Source organism: Gavialis gangeticus, unplaced genomic scaffold (assembly GCF_001723915.1).
Source record: "Gavialis gangeticus isolate Ggan-Ray unplaced genomic scaffold, GavGan_comp1, whole genome shotgun sequence".
Lineage (NCBI taxonomy): Eukaryota > Metazoa > Chordata > Crocodylia > Gavialidae > Gavialis > Gavialis gangeticus.
This window is the reverse complement of record NW_017729026.1, coordinates 32,981,675-32,998,577: the sequence shown is the minus strand read 5'-3', so window position 1 is coordinate 32,998,577 and position 16,903 is coordinate 32,981,675. Positions and strand designations below refer to the sequence as shown.

Sequence of the window (16,903 nt, the reverse complement as noted above, 5' to 3'; positions counted from 1 at the left end):
CCCCCCCCCCCCCCCACTCAAAAGTGTGATTACTTCTTGTCATAGAAAAGGGAAGACACCACTGGGAATAAAAATCAATAAAAGTGCCCTTAAATTAATTCATATGACATCTGAAATAGATTTTGTTGACAGTAAATCATAGATTAGAATCAGTTCATTATATTGCTATCGTATTCCCACAAGTAATAGAAAAACCACTGTGCGAAAATAAATTCCTAAGGTGCTCTGAAATACTACACATCCAGCTGCAATTTAAAAAGACAAAACCTTGTCATAATGGAAAAAGTAGTTACAGTTTCTTAAATCTGAAAACCTATTTATAAAACAAGGCAGACAAGATTCTTTGGGTAAATCCGATATCTTTTATTAGGCCAACTAAATAGTTGGAAATTTTTCGTCTGCCTATGTCCTTAGTCCAACACAGCTACAACCTACAACCCTGTATTTATAAAACAAATAATCCAAAGAGAATTAAAATGTCCCCTTTTAAATATGTTCACAGTATAGCTTGTTGATTATAGATTATCTACACAGTACATAATGTTACCAATAAAATGACTGATAAATATACTTTCTATACATAACTTTGGGAAATGGATTCTTAGTTTTAGTAACTTAAATGATATTTCCAGAAAGTTATGTTCATTACAGATTTACATAGTTAACAACATTTATTTTTAGAACTTTACTATAAACTACTTTAATGTGCAGGATACAGAGTCAGATAAGCACTCTATTTCTCCTGAAGTGAATGGGAGATTTGTCATTGACTTTCAGCAGGCCAAAATCTCACCTATTAACCTTTAATATCAATTTCTATTTAATGTGTCACAAAGCTGAAAAGGAGAGAAAACAACTGAAATTATGGATGTCATTTGAAACAATGGAGTCTCATCCTTCTGTCACACCTTCCAAAGATCCATGTAGGTCTCTCTTGCATTTAGGTCTGAAAGTCCTCTCATTCTGAATATAAAGTCTAAAGATCCATCTGAAATGTAAAGATTTTTCTGATTGATAGCCCAGGGGTCAAACAGGACCAATTAAGGAAGTGAAGAACATAGGCGAGGCTAAATGATCTCGTTAAGTTGTCACCACTGCGAATGTGGCAGAGATACTGGCTTCTGGCCTGCCTTTCCTCTTCCTCCCTAGTAATAAAGATGAGGTACCCTCAGACTAAGGAGCCAGAAAAAGGCTTTGAAATAAATAAAAACCATAGATCACCTTCCCAGCAACACCCTCCTAGCCACCATGGACATTACTAGCCTATATACCAACATCCCACACCAGGATGGCATCCAAGCCTGCCTTACATATCTACAGGAACAAGATTACAACTCAGAATACAGATCCAAATATATTACTGACCTTATACACTTCATCCTCACGCACAACAATTTCACTTTTAATAACCAACACCTCCTCCAGACGATGGGAACAGCTATGGGCACCAAAATGGCCCCAGAGTATGCCAACCTTTTTATGAGACACCTGCAAGAAGACTTCTTCAAGAACTGCACCATCAAACCCTTGCTATACTTAAGATATATCGATGACATCTTCATCATCTGGACTGAAGACCTACAATCTCTAACTGAGTTCCATCAGAAATTCAATCACCATCCCTCCATCGGACTTTCTCTAGAATACTCCAGCACCAACATCTCCTTTTTAGACATGATGATCAGTATCCAGAATGATAAAACACAGACCACATTATACAAGAAACCCACAGATCAACATACATATCTGCACAAAACCAGCAATTGCCCTAAACACACCAAAAAAACTGTGATATAAAGCCAAGCCCTCAGATGCCACCGAATTTGCACTGAAGAGAACACCCGGAATTGCCACCTCATCAATCTTAAAAAGGCTTTCACCCAACAAGGACACTGCTCCAGAGAGATAGATTGCATGTTTGAAAGAGCCACCCGGATACCACATGAAGAACTGCTGCAGTACAGAAAACACCCCACAAATCGCACACTGCTGGTTATGACATCACCCCTCCCTTGAAACCATACAGAAAACCCTCAAACAATTGCAACCCACACTAGAAAGAGACCCTATTCTTAAAGAGATCTTCCCAGAGCCACCCATCCTAGCCTTCAAACAAGCACCGAACCTCGCTAACCTCATCACCAGAAGCAAAATTCCTCAGGCCCACAACACACCAAGAGGATCCAGACCATGCCATGACAAGAAATGCAAAACTTGCCAACACATCTCCAGCACCCCCACAATTCCTACACCCCACACCAGAGCCATGGGCATTCCCGAAGCTTACAGACGCACCTCCAGAAATGTAATATAGCTCATCCAATGCACCAAATGCCCTAATGGAAAACATGTAGGAGAGACCAAACAACAACTGTGCACCCGAATAAATACACACTGGAAATCTATCAAAGACAGGAATATCCAGTTACCTGTGGGGGCACATTTCTCACAAGAAAACCACTCTCTCTCCAATCTCTCAGTCGTGATCCTCAAAGGAAACTTTCAAAACACTTCCCAGAGATGAGCCTATCAACTCCACTTCATCAACCTCCTGGATACCAAAAATCATGGACTAAATATAGACATGGGATTCATGACACGTTATAACTTGCCTGACATCTGACTCCTCAGGTATCTCTCCACTATTCATCCCCCTTCTCTCTCCCCCGCCCCCCACCTCCAAGCCTGTCTCTCACCCACTGACTCCTCAATCTACATTTTCACTGACTACCTGTCTTGCATGCATACCAGCCCAGCCTCTGGCTTCTTTACTTTTCATTCCATCTAGGAAGAGCACGCACCAACTGCTGAAACTTCCTCAGCCTGACAAAGGGTTTTTGAACCCGAAAGCTTGCTTCATCATTTTTTTCCAACTATTTAAGTTGGTCTAATAAAAGATATCAGATTCACCCAAAGAACCTGGTCTCCTTGAAAAAAATAAATGATTTAAAACACAGGGAATCAAGCCCACACTGTACACACCATGAGTTCTGAATGCACTTAAATATGAAGTAGCACACTTGTAACAAACATGTCATCTTTCATTATATATGGGCCACTGCTGCAGAAAACCAAAATTAACTAATCATTTTATATTCTTTTAAGTGATTTACTAAATACAGGACAAGCAAAATCCATCTAACACTTAGTAGTAAGCAAGCGTAAGTAAGTTCTAAACTTATAGCTTAGAATTATAAGTAGCAAACACTATATTCATTAATAAGCATAGGAATAAGCTCTATAGTAATATTGAAACTGGGTTTTATTAAGACTTATATTTCCATTAAGCTGTCTAGACACTTGTTGAAAATCTCAGCCTAGACACACTGAGACAGAACTTCACACTATATACAAGTTGGCAATTAAAGGCAGTCATTTTGATTAAAAGATTTGTCATTAAATTTTGGTGGTTTGGGTCATATTTTAAGGCTGTTTAACTGCTTAACATAAACCTAAAAACACTTCATAAAAAAAATTGGCACTCAGTTTTCTCAGGAGCCAGGAGCAGTGGAGAGAGAAGGGATCCAGGCACATGTGTGTCCCGCACGCACATGTGCTCCCTTACCAGACCCAAGGAGGAGGCGGACGCAGCGGAGCCAGCAGCGGGGGCAGCAGCAGCTGATCCCCCTAAGGTAAGTGGGCAGAGGCACCGGACGCAGCTGAGCCGGATCCAGAGGGGAAGGCCCCCGGATCCCTCTTAGCTGAGTCAGTAGGGAGCCGTGCTCCCAAGCCGCACGAACAGAGCGTGCAAACAGGCACACTCTGTACGAGCATGCCAGCACTTGCGTTGGCATTTGCGCCGGCAGGCGGGCAGGAAGGGCCAGGAGGGAGACTAAGCTTAAAACAAGCAGCAACTTCCCTCTCTCCCTGGGGGTTTCGGGCTCTCCGCAACCCTGTCTTGCTGCCCCCTTTCTGGGGTTTCTCACTACCCTGTCTCCGGGGCTGGGATTGCCATGCTATCGTGGGTCCCGTATGAGGCCTCCTCCAACCCCTAATAGCCTCACCCAAACCTCCGATTCAAATAGCAAACAAAACACAAGCCCCTAGGCTATAACATAAATCTAAGCCATCTGGCTCCAACCTTCTTCTCGCCACACCAGAGTTGCTCTATCTGTCCCCAATCTCGGGCCGTACCTACAGTTAGCCTCTACTCATTACTCACACCAACAGAGTTCCTTTTCCCTTGGCTATCAGCATGGAACTGCCTGCCTGGCCTCCACCCTGGGGTTTAAATGGGAGCCAGGCCCTGCCCCTTCTGGTCAGCTGACCGCTAGCAAGTGTGGGTCACTGGCTCCCTCTAGTTGCCCCAGCAACCAGCACCTGCAGAGTTATCCCAGCTCTCCAAGTAGCAGGCACCTTAGTGCCCTGCTACAACTAGGTAAAGATAAAGGGATGCACATTGATAATGGAGCTGGCAATCTGGTGATTATATGTGTAGAGATTTCAGAACCTTAAGCACAATTTCTAGGTTGTACAGACAGATTCCCCAAGTCATCATTCCTTTATGTACAGAAAGCTAAAGACAGAAAAAACAGCAATCAGAAAGGCATAGCAAGACTCCAGCAAGACACAAAGACCTTTTTTTTTTTTTATTTTTCCAAGCAGCATCTCCAAGCTGGAATATACAATGCATTATGGCTTCATGTACAATATTACATCATGAATTCACCAAATGAAAACAACATTTCCAACTAAGGCTGCTTCCCAAAGTTAACTTGAAGATGGAAATCAGAATAACATTACTTTGCTCAACTTCACCAATGTCTTCTATGACCAAAACATACTGGACATTTACAATTACTACACCAGCAACAAAAGTATATGTTGGTAACTACTATAATTCTGGAAGTTCTCAGTTAGGAGCTTTTAAAATTCTTATGTCCTGTAATTTAGTTAATTGAAGCAAGATTGTCTATCATTGATACTGCACAATCCTCCTCACTTAAGTACATTTTATATTATGTAAAATAAAATATACCCACATTCAACCTGACTTCAAGAAAAAGGCTATGAAAGATTAAACTGAAGGATACAGACATTTTACTTCCTGCTGTGCAGTACACAATAGAACTTTCATTAGCCCCCAAGTGGTCTTCCGAGACCCCACTGCACTATTATCTGCAAAGCTGAGCTCTATGCTCACAAGAAAGGAAAAAAAAAGTGTAGTTTTGGCATCCCCTGGCCCCCAGCATCTGCAGTTCAAATTACAGACAACGCAGCATGCTGTTCAGCAAAATACCTCTGTAGTCCATTCCCATTGTGCTCGACACTTCATTTTCAGTCTTTTATGTTGTCTTTACATTTACAAAGAAGCTTTCTGAGTAGCTTCACTGGCAATTTTCATTGGGCCTATTATGCTACAGTTATCACAAGTAAAAAAGCTCATTAAACAATTACTGAACTTTCCATAGTAAGATTATGAGTGCACACAGGCAGGAATTAGTAAGTACTGCCTGTAGAAAGAGTGACATGCTCATATGTTAGAGAAGGATTCGTCTTTCAAAAGAGCTTTTAAGAAATGACTCATCTATTTATTGTGAAGTTAACACCAGCACATAAAATATTCAAAACTGGGCATGCTCTAGCCATACTGAAAATGTCAACTATTAAGTGTTATTAACCAGCTAATTAAAGGATTCTCAAGAACTATGAAGGAGAGCGAGATGCCAAAAGCAAGAAACCAAAGCACACCTTATATTCCACGATATTTCTGAAAGGTACTTATCGCTATACTAAACCAAGAATACTTATTTACAGATAAGAATAGGATTTTCTTTACTCTTTAAGATTTTATGGGGCATTTTATTGAGACCATCTGTAAATTTCTATTTCAACCCAGAAAGAACCCAAGAGTACACACATATACCTGTTATGCCAGGGCAAGCAATTATTTCCGGTGGAGGGCCGCTTACCCAGTTTTGGCAAGCTGTCGAGGGCCACATGGGTAGCCCTGCCCCTTGACAGATGCCCTGCCCCTGGTCATCATCTTGGGACCAATGTCTCAATGTCTTGGGACCAATGTACCAGGGCCAGCACCGGTAGGGCCCAGAGCAGGGCATAGGCTGGCAGAGGTCTGTGGAGCTGGGCTGGACTGCACCAGCAAAGAGAGGGGGGAACTGGTCTGGTCCCATAGAGCCCCTGCCGGCCAGGACCCTGTACCCCTGCCGCCCTGCTTTGGGCCCTGCTGGTGCTGGCCCTATGCTCCCATGCCTGCTCACTCCCAGTGCCCCCCAGCCCCGTGGTACAGGCAGGGGACAGCGCATAGCCCCAGCGGGGAAGGAGCTGGTGAGAAGTGTGGGGAAAAGTAGCCCCTCCCCTGCCCCGTGGCCCATGCTCCCTGCTGCAGCCGCTCATAGCCCACATGGGGCTGTACTGAGCAGGCACAGGCAGCCCCACACGGGCTGCTAGCAGCTGCCGTGTGGGTGCCAGCCATGGGGTGGGGGAGGGGTCGATTTTTCCCCCTTGCTTGCTCAGCACCAGCTTTTAACCCACCCCTGCTGCCAGCCTGGGCCCTGCGCTGGCTCCGGGCTCACCCACAGGGGCTGCAGTCTTCCCGCTTGCTGCTCTGGGCAGTGTTTGATGCTGCTGCTTGCCTGGACCTTGAGTGCTGGGCAACACAGGGGCGGAGGTGGCAGTCTCACCACAGCCTACCACAGCACGAGCTCCAGGCAGGCAGCAGCAGCAAACGCTGCCCAGCGTGGCAAGCGGGGAGGGGGGCCGCAGCTGCTGCTACTGTGGCGCAGCCCCAACGGGTGAGCCCGGAGCCGGTGCAGTGCGGGTTACAATCTGGTGCTGAGTGCAGGGGAAAAGCGGCCCCTCGCCTGCCTTGTGGCCAGCGCCCCACGCTGCAGCCGGGGCTGCCTGTGCCTACTCACGACAGTCCCGTGCAGGTTGCGAGTGGCTGCAGCAGGAAGCACCAGCCACAGGGCGGGAAAGGGACCACTTTCCCCATGCTCCACACCAGCTCCTTCCCTCCCTTTCCCCCCACCTCCTTTACCTGAGCTTCCAGCGCCAGGGCAGCCATGTGGTCCCAGGTCAGAAGCCCCTACTGGGGCTTCCAGCTGAGGGGGAGGGGCCGGGTAGGCCCTGCTGTTGCAGGATCCCACTAACAATTCTCTTGGGTCCTACTGCCCCTGGTTCCTGTCATTTTTGACAGGAACCAAGGACAGATAAATTTTAATTTTCAAAACTTTATTAGGGCCCCATGGATCAGACAGAATGGCCTCTCAGGCTGCATCTGGCCTGCGGGCCATATTTTGCACACCCCTGTGTTATGCTGTCTGCTCAGACCTTATTAGGGAAGAGATTTTCAATAGCCTCAGATTCTAGGAAACACAGGTCAATAAATCTACTGACATGCAAATAACTCCAGACTCTCGCATAAAACAGGTAGAAGCAGCATATGAAAGTACTGTATATTTTACTCTTATTGGTGAGGCTAAAAAGCAAGATTAAGACTAGTAGTTCCATAAGCAACAACAACAACTACAGAACGTACAAGGAGTGTTCATAAAACAATAAGGTAGATATCTATATTTGAAGTACTGATGGAGTGACAACTACTAAAATTATTTTTTTTGGATGAATCTATATTATAAAATAAAACTTTTGTGAGTGCACAGGTATGTCTAAAAAAGTCTTACACATTTTATGCAATTTTATTCATACTGTACAGAAAAGTGTACCGAGGTTGGGTACTTTTTTGAAACTGAAGAAAATCATTTGAATTTACAGATGCCACAAAATTCAGGCATAAAAAATATTCCCATTTTTTTAAAGATGCAATATGTCTGTGGTTAGGTCATACACCTTAAGTTGTGACCTAGCTACACACTCAACCAATTAAAGGTGTGATAAAACAAGCAATAAGCTACAAAGTTATTCCACAAAAAAGTGTAATAACTTTGTAGCTTGTTCTCATCACACTAATAACTGAATATGTGGCCAAGTACTCCCCTGTGGCTGGGAGCCCCATCAACTGAGGGGCTCCCAATCACAAGGATGCACCACCTGCTGCCAGCCCCACACTGACAAGACTTGCTATGGCAGCAGCATACCTGCACTGCCAGTGCTGTGATCCTAGTCAGCTGTGGGGCTTGCAGCTGGAAGAATGCTGCCCTCCCTGCATGCTTCATCAGTTGTGGAGCTCGCAGCATGGGCACATGGGAGAACACTGCTGCTGCTGCAAGCCTCGTGAGGCGCAGAGATCACAGCATTGACAGCAGGGAGAATGCAGTCACTGCTGCAAGCCCCACACCTGATGGGGCTTGCAGCAGCAGCAGTGTTCTCCCCACTGTCTACCATGCAAGCTCCACCCCTTGCTGCAAGTCCAGCACCTGATGAGGCTCACAGTGGTGGCAGTATTCCCTGGGCTACCTCCACTGAGAGCCCTGGAGCACACATTGGTTGCAGGACTCACAGTGGGGGCACAACAGGGAATACTGACCCGCTGCGAGCAGCGTCAAATGTGTGGGATCATGATCTCAGGCTCCTCCTGAACTGGCAATAAAGTGTGATGGGATTTAATACACAATCGCTTCTCCTGCTATGCATGTGTGGCACAGAAGGAGGCATGGGCGGGTGGATTGTGCATTAGATGCCACTGTGCCTTTACCTGCATGTGCAGACAGGCCCTTGGCTGTGTATTATTTCTTGTTATAGGAAAAATATGATCTGAGGTCATACAAGGTAGAAAAATAAAAGGAAGGAATTTTTAAAATCTTTACCTGTTATACTATTTGATTCCTTCTGTAGATCACAGTACCACAGCCTATTCACTGGATCACATCCTTCTCGTATGGACAGCAAGACATACTGGCCATCATCAGAAACCTGCAAGGAGTCAGAGATTAGGAAAACTCATTCTTTTGCATAAGATGTCTTGAGTAGAAAAGTTAGGAATATACATGGCACTAAAAATAGTCAATTAGATGTGCCATTTTACTATAAAACTTAAGAATTAAAATCATTGTATACAAATCTAAATTAAGGTGATGCTTTCAAATTCTCTTGGGAAAGGCTGTACAGTGCATGGAATTTTAATAGATATAGAAATTTTCTTACATATTCAAATCCTACTGACAATGCAGTCTAGCTGTCATGGACTCATCCCAAAACCAAGTTGTCTTTCGGGTTCATCGTGTGGCATGCATGGATAGTCTTTATTCCTGTGGTGTTTAGTTTCTATTTGAAGCTAGTATGAAGCTGGGTTCAGTTTAGTCATTTTCATATTGGTATGTAATATAGTATTTGATATAAATGTACATTTGTAATTTCACAATGTAACTGGAAGAAAATCAAGTGAGGTACTTAGCACATACAAAGGGCATTGTAGACCTGTATGCAATAGGGAAATCAACTCTATAGAAAACATCTGAGAGAAATAGCCCTCTAGCCAGAGGAATTCCAGGAACCTCAGGGTGGCCAGAAATTTCTGGAGAATTTGGGTGACTCATGAGCAATTAGAATAATTGAATAATTAAAATGCTGATATTGAGGGACTGGCTTTGGAGGGTTTTTAGAGTTTAACTATGAGAGAATAGTGTTGTTTTGAATATTTCCCAAGCTGGCAAAAGGTCCGAGGCCCCAGCAGCCAAGGCTGGTAGAATCAGCAGGAAGGCTGATCTCTGAAAACAGTGGCAGGACTCTCAGAAAGGCTAGGGTATAGCCAGATGAAAAGGTAAGAAACATTATTTTTTCTTTCTGTCTTTAAATTTAACGTCGTACAGTTTTCCTAGAGCAAACAGAGACTCCTTCACTGCAGCTGTGGAGGCCAGCATAAGGGCAGTGGAGATGAGATTGGCAGAGATAAGGAATTATTCCAGGGCAACATTCATCTGTTCCTTGGGACAAACAATGGTAAAATAGGGAGAAACTTGGGGCTCTGGGTGGCCCCTGTACAGGTTCCTGACATTAGCTGAAGCTATGTGACAGATACAGACCCTCTGAACTGTGGTGTTTCTGTATTGAGGAAGAAAAGAATGCAAGGCTCTTGCTCTTGTTAGCGAAGTGTGGCAGATGATAGAATCACAGAAAATTAAGATTTGGAAGGAACTGCAGAAGGACATCTAGTCCAATCCCCTGCTCAAAGCAGAACCACCCCAGCTATATCATCCCAGGCAAGGCTTTGTCTACCCAAGATATATATTTTTAAAAAGGGGTCAGCTTACTTTGGGGAGAAAACACATAAAATAAATAAAAATAGAAGGCAAACTTGTAGGTGTCTGTTAGGTACTAAGTATATTAAATATTAAAAATCAAGAACTATTTTTAAGATATCAGATCCGGGTCTTTGCACCTGAAAAAAAAAAAAAGGGGGGGAAGCAGCATCTTAAGGAGGACTGGCCATTATTACTAAATGAGAGATTTCAGAGCTGGCCTTCAGTCAGACAGCAATGGGGTGAGGATGACAAAAGGAGGAGTCTGTAGTAGATAAATATGAGGATAAAAAGATTTTCCCAAGCACTTTAGAATATTAATGGTGAGTACTCAACAATTCTGGAAAGCATTTTATATAATGATTATGTAATAAAACCTGTAGAAAAAGGAGTCACAAAGAACATGAAATGCGTGTTGAATGTCAGTGAGAAGGCTAATTTCATATTCATACTTATTCAGATAGTTAGCAGACTGTGAAGTCTTCACATTATATGCATTCAAACTAATACTGAAAATTAATAGTACAGCTGCAAATCCTGGTCTGAGACAGAGTTATCTGCAGCGTCATAATAAAGGAGTTGACTATATCCAACTAAACTCCCAGATGTTCCCTTCATCTACAAGTCATCATATAATCCTACTATCAGAAACTGAGGAAACAGTCACACAACTGGTTCTCACCCTTTTGGGACTCAAGACATACTTCCTTGGACTCAAAGCACTTTTAGGAAAATGCCAGCTCTTCATTTTTATTTGCTTTTAGACTTTAGAAAAAGATAGAGCAATTATTTTGTTTCAAACAATTCAGAAAGACCACCATAGGTCAGAATGTTTTTAAAACTATGGATTCCTATTTGAAATTTCTGACTTTAGCATGTGAATCATGTTTGCACACCTAACTGTGCCAACACTGTGCGACTTCCAAGGGTACCCCATGGCACCCTTGAAAGTACATCAAAGAACCCCAGGATCCTACCACATTTCACATTTACCACGTTTCAGCATCCTCCCACGTCTCATGTATCAGTGTCCCCGTGCTTCAAAATGCAAGCAGAGACACATGAACTAAAGCTCATAAAATGAGCTTTCACTCAAGTGCCCCCCACTGCTGTTTTGAAGCATGGGGATGCCGATAAGCAAAATGTGGTGGTGCTTTCATCAGAGTGGCTCTTGAAGCTGCTCTAATTAAAGTACTACCCTCCCACCCTGAAAGCATATGTAAAAGTGCCGTAAGCCCTGCCTGTCTTCTCCATCAAAAGACAGTGGAAAGCAGCAACCAGGATTCAGATACAGTACTTGCCAAATAATTTCAGTATGACCTACAAGTTCATGATTTCTCAGATGACTACATGATTGATGCATGTCAACTGATTTGAACAAAATCTATTTACTCTTCTGCCACGCAAATATTTACTATATTAAAACAAATGCTTACTGATATAACAGTTAATGGTCTAAGATAAAAAAACAAATGAAACTCAGTTTAATCTCTCCTTTCCACAGTCATTTTATAATAGTCAAGTTTGCGTGAATCCATTATGCTTAATATACAGTGCCAGTTGATACTGTAATAAATTGACTTGACAGACCCTTATTGAACATAATTACCCAACAAGAACCATAGCAAATCAATTAAATTGTAACAGAACTCGAACATAATTTGATGACACTCCAAAAGTGTCAACAAAAAAAAAAGCAGCCATTTCTGGTATTCTGCCCTTGGATAAAAAGTACCCATTTGTATTTGTATTTCAGTCAACTGCTACAAGAATTGTTCAAACCAATTCTTACTTTAGAGACTCCACATAACAGGTTAGGGTCTGTACTAGTCTGGGCTAACCTTAAATCTACCCAATGACTGTGCTTATCTTGGAAAATTATATATTATAAATGTGAATACTTCCACAATATGGGCCACAATTCTGTTATCCCTTCTATGTCAGCACGTACTTAAACCTACTGTAAAATCCTACTCAAACTGACATGTCCCAACAGAAGTTAGGGAGTGCAAACACAGACATCTATTTGCAGATTAAGAGTCCTTGTTGCCTAAAAATTAATTTATTAAATCCATATTTACACTACTAAATATAAGTGCAAGAATTCTCCAAGATGTTGAATGAAAGCTAATATCAAGTGGAGTGTCGCAGGGATCAGTCCTGGAGCTGGTCTTGCTTAATATCTTCATCAACAACCTGGAAGATACCACAGAGTGCACCCTCAGCAAGTCTGCAGCTGACACCAAACTGGGGAAGAAGCTGATACACTAGTGGCTAAGATTCAGGGAGACCTAGATAAATTGGAGGATTGGACCACAAGAAATCTCACGAGGTTCAATAATGACAAGTTCAAAGTCCTGCACTTAGGACGGAACGGGTCTCATGCACTGGTACAAGCCAGGTACTGACTGGCTAAGCAGCAGCTCTGCAAAAAAGGAACTGCGGGTTACAGCTGACAAGCTGAAAATGAGCCAACTGTGTGCCCTTGTTGCCAAGAACGCTAATGGCATACTGGGCTGCATCAGTAGGAGCATTGTCAGTGGATTGAGGGAAGTGATTATTCCCCCTTATTTGGCACTGGTGAGGCCACACCTGGAGTACTGTATACCCACTACAGAAAGGATGCAGCAAGTTGGAGAGAGTTCAGTGGACAGCAACACAACTGGTTATGCAGCTGTTGTATATGACTTCTGAGAAGAGGCTGAAGGAACTGGGTTTACTTAGTCTAGACAAGCAAAGACTGAGAGGGGATTTAACAACAACCTTCAACTACCTGAAGGGTGGTTCCAAAGAGGATGGAGCTAGACTGTTCTCAGCGATGGCAGATGACAGAACAAGTAGCAATGGTCTCAAGTTGCAGCAAGGGAAGTTTAGGTTAGAGGTTAGGAAGAACTCTCTCATGAGGAGGGTAGTAAAGCACTAAGACAGGTTTACTCAGAGAAGTTGTGGACTCTCCATTCTTGGAGGTTTTTAAACCCTAGCTAGACAAAGTCTTGGCTGGTATGATAGTTGGGGCTGGTCCCACTTTGAGTAGAGGCTTGGACTAGATGACCTCCTGAGGTCCCTTCCAACCCTAATTTTCTATAAGTCTATCATTCTACGATCAGGTCCAGCCTTACATTTCTTACATTTTCTGTGGATTAAGTACAGAAATGAATTTCTGACTAGGGGTTATACAAGCAAAATGTGTGTCAAACTAATTTAGGATATAGGCAAATGTGACCACTGAATTAATATATAATTATACCAATGTAAACTAACCCAACTGTAACATAATGCTACAGGAAAAGACATGAAAGTGTAGCAATACTATTGTAACTTTAATCCTGTTTCAATTAGGGCTGAAGTTACAAAAATTTAGCATGGCTAGAAGAGTACACAGATGTAAGAGTTACATTGTAATAGCTGATGCACACTTTCAAGTGGCAGCTCTCCATTCCACCTTTACAGTAGTTAAAAGGTGTGTTTGTTAATAGCCTTATAGAGCATGGCTTTTCAGTACAAAACCTTTATCAGAGACATTCCACTCTAAGTTGCATACAACAGTCTCATCTTCCACATACATCAGGAACAGGATTTAAACCCCCTTGACCTCCAGACCCCTAGCTTAAGCCTTTACTAGAGCAACTGCAGTTTCCAGGTTTTATCTTTTGGGTACTACATGCAAAGATTCAACTTCCAGCTATAACAGGAACGCCTAATCTTGTTACCTCCAGAAGGATAAGAAGCAAGAGAATGGAGCAGGGGCCCCTTTAAGGCTCAGACTTTTGTAACCCAGAAAGAAAACACTTCAGATTAGCCAGCAGCAACAAAAGTACAGAAACAGGAGCCATAAGGCTGTAGGAGAATGTTTTAGAGCAAGCTGTGCTGCTATGGGCAGCAGACACCACCTTGGCAAAGCAGCTAGTTGAAGCCTATAGAGCAGTAATATTTAACCATTTTAGATTCTAGGCACACCTAAATGGTCTCAAGGCACCCCTTGGAAAATGCTAGACCCTAGTTTTCACTCTTTTTTCTATTTGAAATTTCTAAGCTTATATTGTGAATCATCTTTGCATGCCTAACAGTGCTAACATTGTGTTGCATGAGAATCATAGCTGTAGGCTGCCTGGTTGATTAATGAGGGAGCCTTGTTTTGGTATATGCCTGTAGCAGGTTTAGCCCCAGGAGCAGCTGTGATGCCTTCTGGTGGCCACATAGCTCCTGCTCTGCTCTGGCTCCAGAATACCCTCCCTTCACTTTTTCCTGCCTTGCCTTGATTTAATAGGTTGATTTATTTAAAGGGAGGCTGCCTAAGGGTCCTAGAAGGAGGGAAAATGTCAATTTAGCCAAATGACTAAAGCTTTTGTAAATGTTTGTCTACATAGAGAGTGAAAGAAGTAACAACTCTAAGTTTTATCTTTCCTAATTAATGAGTTGTTTTTAAAGTAATCCAAAATCATTGATCTAGACACACTCTTCCCAAGCATAACCAGCAGGATAATGGCAAATGCAAAAGTGCTTGCCTGAAAATTTAACAAGTAAGCAATGAAAGCTGGCAGCCTAGTCTGAGGCAGGAATCATTTTCTCAGTACTGACTGAGAGGACAGATATGATGGAAATAGGTTGTGAAAAGGTTTGAAACAGTTCAGTCATGCTCTATACAGACACAGAAATCAAAATTAAGGATAGCTGCACAGAAAAAACATGAAGCTCAACACTTAGTTCAAAGTAACTAGTTATTGTTACATGCTGTTCCAATTCATTTTCATATTTTAAAACATATTTATTTTCGTTATACTGCAGGATCAGTGAATGTAGTGGAGGCATCTAAAAAAGTATAAGAGAAGACTGGCATGGTATGGGCATGTTCAAAGGAGTCCAGAAGAATACACAGGAAAAGAAGTTACCAGAATGGCACTACCAGAGAAGGAGAAGAGGAAGACTGAAGATGACTACTTTACCTCGGTCTTTCACCAGACCAAGGGGGAAAAAAAAAAAAAAAAAAAAAAAATCACACCAGGGAGAGTAGAGGATGAACACAGTAAGAATAAATCACCTTCCAACTATTGCCGTAGAACTGGTATATGGCCAATTAAAAAAATTAGACATATACAAGTCAGCGGGACCAAATGATCTTCATCTGAGAGTGCTGAAGGAGCTGCTCAAAGTCATTGCAGATTCCCTGGTGAAATTATTCCACAACCCGTGGTACTGTGAAGAAGTCCCTGAGGACTGGAAGAGGGCCAGTGTTGTGCCAATCCACAAGAAGGCCAGGAGGGAGGACTATAGGCCAATCAGCCTAACTTCCATCCTAGGGAAAATCCTAGAAAAGTTCATCAAGGAGTCTATCTGCAATTAGCCTGCAGAAGGTAAGATTCTGAATGAGAGCCAGCATGGCTTCATCGTGGAGAGGTCTTGCCTTACCAACCTCATCTCTTTCTATGACCAGGTAACTTGCCACCTGGATACAAGACAGCAGGTTGACATTGTATACCTTGACTTCCAAAACGCCTTTGATCTAGTATCCTATAATATCCTCATGAGAAAATTGGAGGATTGTGGGCTTAACTCCAAGACAGTCAGGTGGGTGAGAAACTGGCTACAGGATAGAACCCAGAGTCTTGTAGTGAATGGACTGGTGTCATCCTGGTGAGAAGTGTGCAGCAGTATCCTGCACAGGTTGGTGCTTGGTCCAGTACTTTTCAACATCTTTATTAACGATTTGGATGTGGAGATGAAGAGCTCACTGGCCAAGTTTGTGGATGACACAAAGTTATGGGGAAGCGTGGTCACGCTTGAAGATAAGCTACAGATACAGGCGGATCTAGATATGCTAGCAAGTTGGGTGGATCAGAACCTTATGAAGTTCAACACTGAGAAATGTGAAGTGCTCTACTTAGGAACAAGCAACCCCTCAACACACCTATAGGCTTGGCAGCATCAAACTGACTAGCATCACGAATTAAAGGGACCTGGGGGTAATAACAGACCACAGTATGAATATGAGCCAGCAGTGTGATGCTGTAGCCGGTAGGAAAAATAATACTCCGGCATGCATCAATCGATGCATCTCCAGCAAAGCCAAGGAGGTGATTCTTCTGCTCTACTCAGCACCCATGAGACCGCAGCTGGAGTATTGCGTCCAGTTTTGGGAACCACACTTTCACAAGGATGTGGACAAGCTTAAGAGAGTCCAAAGAAAAACCACCCGTATGATCAGTCTTATATGGCAAGCCATACAAGGAAAGGCTGAGGGATCTGGAACTCTTCAGCCTGAGAAAAGAAGGCTGAGAGGGGACCAGGTAGCAGCTTAGCGCTACACTGGGGGAGTACATCAAGGGCTTGGTGAGCAACTGTTCACCAGGGCACCTGAGGGGAAAACCAGGAGTAATGGCCACAAACTCCTAGAAGATCGATTCAGGCTCAGCATTAGGAAAAGCCAGTGGAGAGCCAAGTGGTGCAACAGCGACCCTGTTTAGACAGGACACAAGTGAGGTAAGACGTTTCTTTATACAGCAGTTTACCCAATAATCTATCTTTTCACAGAATAATAAATGTACTAATGGTCATAACTACAGTATACTTAAGCTATACTTGTTTAACTCAGTATTAGGGCACTTCCTGTTTCCCTCTCTCCCCAACCTGCCAATCATGGACAGAACTGTCCAGTCCAGATTTTTTTTTTGATGCCACAAGTCAGTGTTTGCCAGTAGCTTGTTTATTTTATATATAAAAAAACAAAACCCACCCTCAAACTTGTCTGT

At 43.0% G+C, this 16,903-nt stretch overlaps 1 protein-coding gene across 1 annotated transcript in view; it reads right to left on the bottom strand.

Annotated features, from left to right (window-relative positions):
- PREP (prolyl endopeptidase) overlaps positions 1 to 16,903 on the bottom strand; it is a 211,945-nt gene that overhangs the window by 154,818 nt on the left and 40,224 nt on the right. Inside the window, exon 7 of the mRNA XM_019520156.1 lies at positions 8,727 to 8,832. Within this exon, the coding sequence (XP_019375701.1) occupies positions 8,727 to 8,832 (106 nt within the window). The remainder of the gene's footprint in view (positions 1 to 8,726; positions 8,833 to 16,903) is intronic.